Source organism: Diplotaxodon limnothrissa, linkage group LG16 (genome assembly GCF_057381915.1).
Source record: "Diplotaxodon limnothrissa isolate DT_005_m linkage group LG16, D_limnothrissa_male_GT1.1, whole genome shotgun sequence".
NCBI classification, from domain to species: Eukaryota; Metazoa; Chordata; class Actinopteri; order Cichliformes; family Cichlidae; genus Diplotaxodon; species Diplotaxodon limnothrissa.
The window spans coordinates 22,671,721-22,680,284 of NC_140611.1; the positions used below are offsets into that span (position 1 = coordinate 22,671,721).

Sequence of the window (8,564 nt, forward strand, 5' to 3'; positions counted from 1 at the left end):
TTGTGTATTAATGTGTATATAAAACAAGGAGTGTGTGCAATATTTGCAAAGTATCATGCTGTGTGCGGCTCATACACTGTAAAGATTACGTTCACCTTCTTGCCAAAGTGATGAGGTGTTGGGAAAGGACGCCTACTGTGCAAGTAATATGAAAATTTTATCATTTTATGTTCCAGAAATTGTCTTTTATTTGGGCAGAAATGTTTTTTGTTTTTTTTTTAACTTTATTTAACACAAGTCACTGTTCTGCTGTAAACAAAGACGTTCCCTAATGCTTTTAAATAAAATACACTCATTTCTCTGCATTTGCATCCATAGGTCCTTATTTGTTTTACTTCATTTTGTGGTATTCTCGCACTTGGCTCACTTGTGAAATAAGTGGGAAATAAACCTTATTATTCTCAGAGATCATTGCTGACTCCCTAGCTCCCATATCTCATGTTCCCACCCATCATAAAAATAATACAGTCGGCAGTGTGAAAAGCTGATCAAGGGTTAATAAAAAGCAATATCACAGGAAACATTCCCACTCCCACTAGTGAACAGAGAAAGATAAATGATCTGCTCCCTGCAGGAAGCTTAAAGGGATTTTATGCTATAGCAGAAAGCAGGTGATAGCTTCACATCATGGCAGGTAAGACTAAAAGAAATGCATTATTATGTACTCTTTCATTTTAATTCACAGAACACAAATATTCTGCTGCACAACATGAAAAAAATGTGCAAAGAGGGAGAAGTTAACAGAAAGAAAACAAGTTCCATGTTCTTAACTTAAAAACTTACAGAATGAAGAGTTCTGGAGTTTAACAGGTGAATGCACCTGTCAGGACAAAGATCCCAAACATATTAGGATCTCAGATTTATTTATTAATGCAATTTGCACTACTGTCTTACACAGTTTCAGTCTTATTTTTACAGTTTTTCTTTTCTTTGTTTGTTTTTTTCTATCACCGTTGTGTACCTATATTTACCAGGTGCCAGTAACACCTTTTTTGTTAACTGCACTGTTTTTTTTAATAGACTGTACTATTTTTTATTCTTTATCCTGCTACTGTAACACAACAATATTCTTTGTGGGACCAATAAATTATCTATCTACATATCTATCGCTCTCTTGTTTACTGCACACAATGAATCATTGACAGATAAATGCTTTTTTTATATAACACTGAGGAAGTTGGTAGGCCTGCATATTAGTCTTTTATTTCTGCTTTTTAATCATAATAAGAATTACATTCATTTTTGCATAGACAAAGAAGATCCCAAGAAACGAGGGAAAGGTAAAGGAAAGGTAAAGTACAGTTTTGGGTTTTTTATACAGCTACATAAGAACAAAGGAGACGTCAGCACTTTATACACCAACTCTGTATTATTGCTGCAATAAATACCAATAAAGCTATAAAGATATATTTTTATTAACTAAATGTTAGTACCTCTGTAAAAACCTCAGTTCAGCACTAAAGTTATTTATGCTTCTACGTTGCATATGCTGTACTTTGCTATTCATTCTTCTTCTATATTTATGTAATTAAGCGCTACATTTTGACAAGTTTGTCTTGTACTTTAAGCATTTCAGTGTTTATCAGCAATCATTGTGTTTTTTATTCTACTATATTGATTTTATCAGCAAATTTCTTCTTATTTATTTTGCAGCGATACATTCAAATCTATTAGTAAATTGTGCTAAGATATTCAAATTAAGCTACCTAGTAGTGCCTAGCAGTAACTACTGTTAACCAGTTGCAAACAGTTGGCTAGAATAATTATACTGATTCCACAAACTCTCTGGGTACTCCTCAACACCGTCGATTCAGCTTTATGCAGGTCCAAGTATTTTTTTTGTTTTAGTTTTAGTTTTGTACGCTTTTATTTTGGTGTGGTGTTCATCCTTTTACTTTTTCACCACCCACCAGAGCAAAGATGTGTGTGGCTACCCACTCAGTATCTTCTTCATTGTTGTGAATGAGTTCTGCGAAAGGTTCTCCTACTATGGAATGCGAGGTGAGAACATTTCATCCAGGAACCATGAATAATGTAGCCATGACAGTGAACACGGACACTTGAATTACTAAGTAGCCTACTTAACCCTCTGATTTTTGTGCTTAAACCAACCCTTTATTTGATTGTTTTGGAGGATGACACTATTGCGTGAACTACAACGGTCCTTATTAGCATAATTTAAGGCAACATCAAAACCTATGCCATAAATAATGTACATTTAATAATTAAATAAGAAGGCCTCTTTTCCCTGCCTGTCCACAGCTGTGTTGGTGTTGTACTTTAAGTACTTCTTGCAGTGGGATGAAGACTTGGCCACATCCATCTACCACACTTTTGTGGCTCTCTGCTACTTGACCCCTATCCTTGGGGCCATTGTGGCTGACTCCTGGCTGGGAAAGTTCAAGTGAGTCACAAGATCATGTTCCTCTTTAATGCATGAAGACATTTATCATCCTATTATTTCTTGTAGCCTTATTATTGTGGCAGAATCTAAATAAGTATAGCTACAGCGCTTACCCGATCATCCTCTTTTTGCACCAAGGTAACTTCAATTCTACTGAACTGATTAGAAACATATTCGCAGATACTGATAACTGTGTAATAATACGACAGACAAAGGGCATTTAACTGAATACTTTTACACATAATAGTACAAAATTTGTATTAGTCTTCTAATGAATAAAATGCTCATAATTTAATTCTGAATGTTCATTTGTAAAGACGAGTGGAGCCTTTACTTAAGGAACGTACACGTGTACTTTCTCACTGCTCTGTTTTTCAATCTTCCTCACTCAGGACTATCGTCTACTTGTCCATTGTCTATACAATTGGACAGGTTGCGATGGCTGTCAGTGCAGTTCATGACATTACCGACTCAAACAGAGATGGGACACCAGACAACATGACCTTTCATGTGTGGGTATCTTTTCTTCTGAAGTTTTAAATTACTGAGTCACAGTTTCCATCATATATTTCTACAATGCACCGCGCTCATTCATTTCTTCTTCCTCACATTCAGTGCGTTGTCCATGGTGGGTCTCTTCCTCATTGCTCTGGGCACTGGTGGCATTAAACCCTGTGTGGCTGCTTTTGGTGGAGACCAATTTAGTGAGCACCAGGTTAGACTGTTAACTTTCTCAAAATACTTTCTTTGGCTGAGTCTTCTTCTAATGTTTAACCTCTGGCATGTGGTTGAACGTGTAATTTCAGCATCCATAGTTCAAGTATTTTATTGCATGTAATATATCCCCTTGTTCCCCCTGGTTTCTATGCAACTCTCCATTATCAAATTCTGTGATAATAAAAATGAGCTCAGATAAATTGCAAAGTCATCACTCACTTTCTCACGATGACAATTCTAAAACTGACGAACAGGTATACCTATTACTATGTTTCTTATTTCACCTGTTAGCATGCTAACATTTCTACATTCAAGCCAAACACAAATTAAAGATGTGGCTGATGGGAATTATGAGTATTATGTCAAATTTGAGGTGATGGTGGTTAACGATGGGTAGCAGTACTACATGTGTGGCTCCTGAAGAAGGGGTCTAGGAAATCTGTCTGTAAAGTCCAAGAAACCTTTGTCTCTGGGTTGTGAACATTACAGTTTAAAAATAAGAAAAAAATCTGAGGGAAAGACAAAAGCATGTCACATCTGTATAATGTGCTGTTCATCAAAATATGGAATAAATCTAAAATTAAACGTGAACTATTTTATGATACATGATGTGATATAAAAGCTAGAAATGATAGTAATTAGGAAGTGAATGTATTCAAGCTTTATAACTGGGACACACCGGATTGAACCACCAGTATAACACAGCCAAGTGTAGTGTGAGTAATGTAGAGATCTATATTCTTGGCTAAACAGGTGTTTGATGTTGTTAGAGGAGTGCAATCTTAAATTGGTGGTTAAGTTACTATAGTTACCAAATTGTTCATTTTCCTCAATCTTGTACCCATGTAACCTTTAGAGAACCATGCGTTTAACTAATAGTTGTTATTTAATATTTAAAAGCCTAGAATTACCACTTATATAGCTATACTAAGCTTATGCTGTAACCCATTTATATTATGAGTTTAATACAACTCGACCACCTTTTCAAAGACATACAAGGCAGCGGTTTACATAGATAATTATCACTTTAGTATTTGTACTGTTTGCAAAACACATTACTGACTTGTCTTTCTACGCAGGATAAGCAAAGGAGAACTTTCTTCTCTGTATTCTACCTCTGTATCAATGGTGGGAGTCTCCTGTCCACCATTATCACTCCAATCCTGAGAGGTAGGCATTTAAAGTAAAATATCAAGTTAAAGTGCCATGAACATGCAGGAATGACAACAATTACATTCTAATAATCATGCAGGGAAAAGTGCTTGTTTTTAGTTGAAGTTGTAGTTGAATGAAAGTTGTTTGCCTCTATCTGCAGGTCAGGAGTGCGGCATCTACAGTCAGCAGAAATGTTATTCCCTGGCTTTCGGTGTCCCTGCAGCATTAATGGTGGTTGCACTCGGTATGTCTAAATTATTAGGGCACTAATTCAAAACATGAAGCAAAAAGTAAAGGGTGGGTAAATAAACTGTATTCTGAAACGAATGATTTGCCCGTGATGTTCCCTTAACAGTGGTGTTTATTGTCGGGAGTGGTATGTACTACAAAGCTGAACCCGAGGGAAACATAATGCTGGATGTGTGTAAATGTATTGGGGTAAGTCGTTTATATAAGCCTTTTCTGCATTCATGTGATCAGCCATAAATGCTATTGTAACAACTCTAAAAATCAATGTTTCTAAAAACAGTATCACTCTTTGCTCTTCTCTCAGTTTGCCATTAATAACCACTACAGGCACAGGAGCAATCAGTACCCCAGGAGACAGCACTGGATGGACTGGGCAGAGGAAAAATATGATGTAAGTTTCATTTTATATATTTCTCTAATGTCTTATAAGAATAATGTTGTTGTGTTTACATTCAGTCTGCCTGTTTTGTAGAAACTCCTGATTGCTCAAATCAAAATGGTGCTGAAAGTCCTCTTTTTATACATCCCACTGCCAATGTTCTGGACCCTATTTGACCAAAAGGTACAGTAAATTTTGTTTTTAATTTAAATGGACTTCATTTAAATCACTTGCTGCTAAGAGGAAATTAAAATTGTGGTCTAATTTAAAGGGATCCAGATGGACGCTGCAAGCTACCACAATGAATGGATACTTTGTAAGTTTGGTAACAAAAAATAAAAAATAAAATAAAAAATTGCAGCGAAAAGTAATCATAATAATTGACCAATACAGTGTGTTCATGTTATAATATTGTCCTTATGTCTGCAGGGGAAACTTGTTATACAGCCCGATCAAATGCAGGTAAGTTAAAGCAGCTTCATCGTATTGACTTAAAATGACATAATACATGTTATTTAAGAGGATACTAACGATGCAGTAATATTTTTTAAAAGATTTTCAACCCCATCTTGATCCTGACTCTGGTACCTGTCATGGACAGCGTAATCTACCCCCTGATTAAGAAATGTGGCTTTAACTTTACGTAAGTGAGAAATACAATGAACTACGTTCAGTATCTGTGGTTTACATGTTTCATAACACCATAACATTAACTTCAAAGGGTTATTAAAAGACCTTTACTGTTACGGTTTTGATCTGCTATCAAAGTTCATCATTATAGATCAGCTCCATTTAATATTTTTCATCAAATGGTCGATGATGAAATTACAGTTAATTCCACGTCTGGAAGCTAGCAGGTGGTCGGTCCACGTTAGCATAGCGCTGCTACCCCATAACTTCTACACAGCCTGTGATTTTATAGATGTTACAAATACAAAAATGTCCGTAGTTTTATTCATGACTCACTGAATAATAACTGACCTTTCTGAAATGTCAGGTGTTCTGTCCAGAAAATCTTTTGGTCTATTAACAGTGGTCTAATGCTAAAATGCTTTTTAGGCTGTTTTGAGATGTGATTCAAACTCCTATGTTGAAAATGACTGTGTTAAGCTAGCTCGCTGTTAGCAGCAATTTCATTAATATTGAGCCTAAGGAGCTGTATGAATCATGTTGCTTTTCAACAAAAACGGAAGACAGGGAAAGGAAGAGCTTGCACACCTGTTTCTATTTCTACACAATCTAAATAAAACCCCAAATTTTCATGTTAATGTTGAATTTTCAGATATTAGATGACTTTAAAAGAAAACTATTCTTTTCACATAAATAAACGTTGTTTTTTTTTAAATATATAAAATCACAAATTAGTAACAAAACTTCATGTTAATCCAACAGACCACTAAAAAGAATGACAGTGGGGATGTTTCTGGCTGCTATGGCTTTTGTCTGTGCTGCTTTGGTCCAAGTTGAAATTGATGTGAGTAGAAAAAGATATGTGTTGTAAAATAAGCAAAACTTTAACTCACTTCATTTTATTGACTCTTTGAGTTTTGGAAAAACAAACACGTATTCCTTGTTTTTCAGAAAACATTGCCAGTGTTTCCATCTGCCTCCCAGAGTCAGTTGAAATTACTTAACATGGGCAGCAGTGCAGTCACAGTCAATCTGCCGGGCAACGAGTCGCTGACTCTTAATGCAGCTCAGGTATGTCGTCTTATTCATAACACTATACGGTCTATCAACGAATTGAAAATGACATGAAAATATGTTTATGTACAAAATATTACCACTGTTTGACCTTCTTAAACACTTTCTCGGTTTTCCAGGCCAGTGACAAATACTTCACATTTGAAACAGAGCAAATCATTGTTTCAGTTGGCAGCCCTGGGATGACACAAGCCATCTTCTTGAAGAGGAAATCCAGACAAACTCTTCTTATTCCCTCAGTTATTAGTAATGAATGGCTTCTGGTGAGCGATAATGAATTCAAAGACACACAAGAGGACTTTTAATTGTTAAATTATTAAGTATGCAATGTTATATTTTCACAGACTCAGGACTTGACTTCCAAGCCAGGACAAGGTAACAATGAAATCCGGTAAGTGAAATTAAAATTGTTTTAACCTTTTATCAAGTCAGAAAATCATATTAGTTACAATCATAATCTTTATGTGCTAAATAAATCATTGAAAATGATAGGAACTGCATACACTGATGTAACTTTATTAATGCTGTTGCTCACTATGTAAATATTTCAGATTTGTAAATGGAATGAACATGCCTGTGAACGTGACCACTTCTGCAGTGGACTTGGGACTAATTGAGCCATTTTATTACTCCACTTATTCCACAATAAAGAATGGAGAGTAAGAATTATGTTTCTACTTTAACTAACTAACACAGCAATAATTTATGCAAACAGTACTACAGTTTCTTAGCAATATTTTCTTTTCTAATGATCAGGACCAAATTCTCCTTGTTGAGTGGGTCACAGTCATGCGAATACATTAAGGACTTTGGATTTGGAGGTTCATACACTTTCTTCATACCCAGCACTTTTGTCTTTGGACCAGATGTAAGTCTTCCAAATGATTTTAATATCATGAATTTTGATCATCCAAAGAAGAAAGAAAAGAAAAGAGAAAAGAGCACCAAATGAACAAACAGACAAATAATGGAAATATTGGTGTTATTGTGCTTTATCTTGGGGATTCTCACGTGTAAAAATTAAACATTTCCATCTATTTATTCTAGTGTCAGGACTCTATTACTGTGGTAGAGGACATAGAACCCAACTCAGTTCACATGGCCCTGCAGATCCCACAGTACTTCTTCATAACTGCTGGTGAAGTGATGTTTTCAGTTACTGGTCTGGAGTTCTCTTACTCACAGGTACATTTAAATGACAAGTCAATTAGTCTATGAAATAGTTTCTTTCTCCATGACTTTTGTCATTTTGGGTCCCTTTTTTGTGACTTTAGGCACCTAGTAACATGAAAGCGGTGCTGCAAGCCGGCTGGTTGTTTACAGTTGCTATTGGTAACTTCATAGTCCTGATTGTGGCTGAGATTGCAAAACTTCCCAACAAAGTAAGAAAAAAATGCAGCATATCAAATACATATCAAACATGCAGAAGCCATGCATGTGCAAAAATGCTAACATTGTATTTGTCCCCCTGTCTCTCCCCTCTTCTTTTACAGTGGGCAGAGTACGTCCTTTTTGCGTCTCTCTTAGTTTTAGTGTGCATCATCTTTTCCACTATGGCGTATTTCTACACTTATATTGACCCTTCAGAAATTGAGGACCAGTTTAGTAAAAAGGTTGATGAAGATGAAGATGATAAAGACAAGCGTGAGAAGGCAGAGATCAAGATGGTCAGGAGAGACTCAGCGGAAAGCTACGATGACAGTTACAAACAATCCAATATGTGAACACTTTAAGATAAAAGCAGATCATTAAAAAAATGCATTATTAGTGAATAAGAAAAAGTGTACAGGGGAAAGTGTGTGTGTTGTGTGTGTCTGTGAAATATTTTATATTGTTATGGCAGAGGCATTCATATAAACAATAGTAATTAAAAAGAGAATAAGGTAAGAACAATTATATGTCATGGGATATAATTCCTTTTTTTTTATATACGTGTGTAAGCTGTGAGAAAAAATG

At 35.6% G+C, this 8,564-nt stretch overlaps 1 protein-coding gene across 1 annotated transcript; it reads left to right on the top strand.

Annotated features, from left to right (window-relative positions):
- The first annotated feature begins 1,255 nt into the window (after positions 1–1,255).
- slc15a1a (solute carrier family 15 member 1a) lies at positions 1,256–8,332 on the top strand. Its single transcript, XM_085374893.1, has 22 exons — positions 1,256–1,291; positions 1,914–2,001; positions 2,263–2,404; positions 2,797–2,916; positions 3,020–3,119; positions 4,201–4,291; positions 4,437–4,520; positions 4,632–4,714; positions 4,830–4,916; positions 4,998–5,087; positions 5,176–5,220; positions 5,334–5,366; positions 5,459–5,547; positions 6,297–6,378; positions 6,486–6,605; positions 6,728–6,871; positions 6,953–6,999; positions 7,160–7,267; positions 7,365–7,476; positions 7,656–7,793; positions 7,883–7,990; positions 8,102–8,332. The coding sequence occupies exons 2-22, from the start codon at positions 1,995–1,997 to the stop codon at positions 8,330–8,332; spliced, it is 2,061 nt and encodes a 686-aa protein (XP_085231019.1). The 5' UTR covers positions 1,256–1,291; positions 1,914–1,994.
- Positions 8,333–8,564: the final 232 nt, after the last annotated feature.

Excerpts from the sequence above, each read along its gene's own strand:
- slc15a1a (XM_085374893.1), top strand. Across the intron at positions 7,794-7,882 it reads TGGAGTTCTCTTACTCACAG|GCACCTAGTAACATGAAAGC; the intron begins GTACATTTAAAT and ends TTGTGACTTTAG. Across the intron at positions 7,991-8,101 it reads TTGCAAAACTTCCCAACAAA|TGGGCAGAGTACGTCCTTTT; the intron begins GTAAGAAAAAAA and ends CTTCTTTTACAG.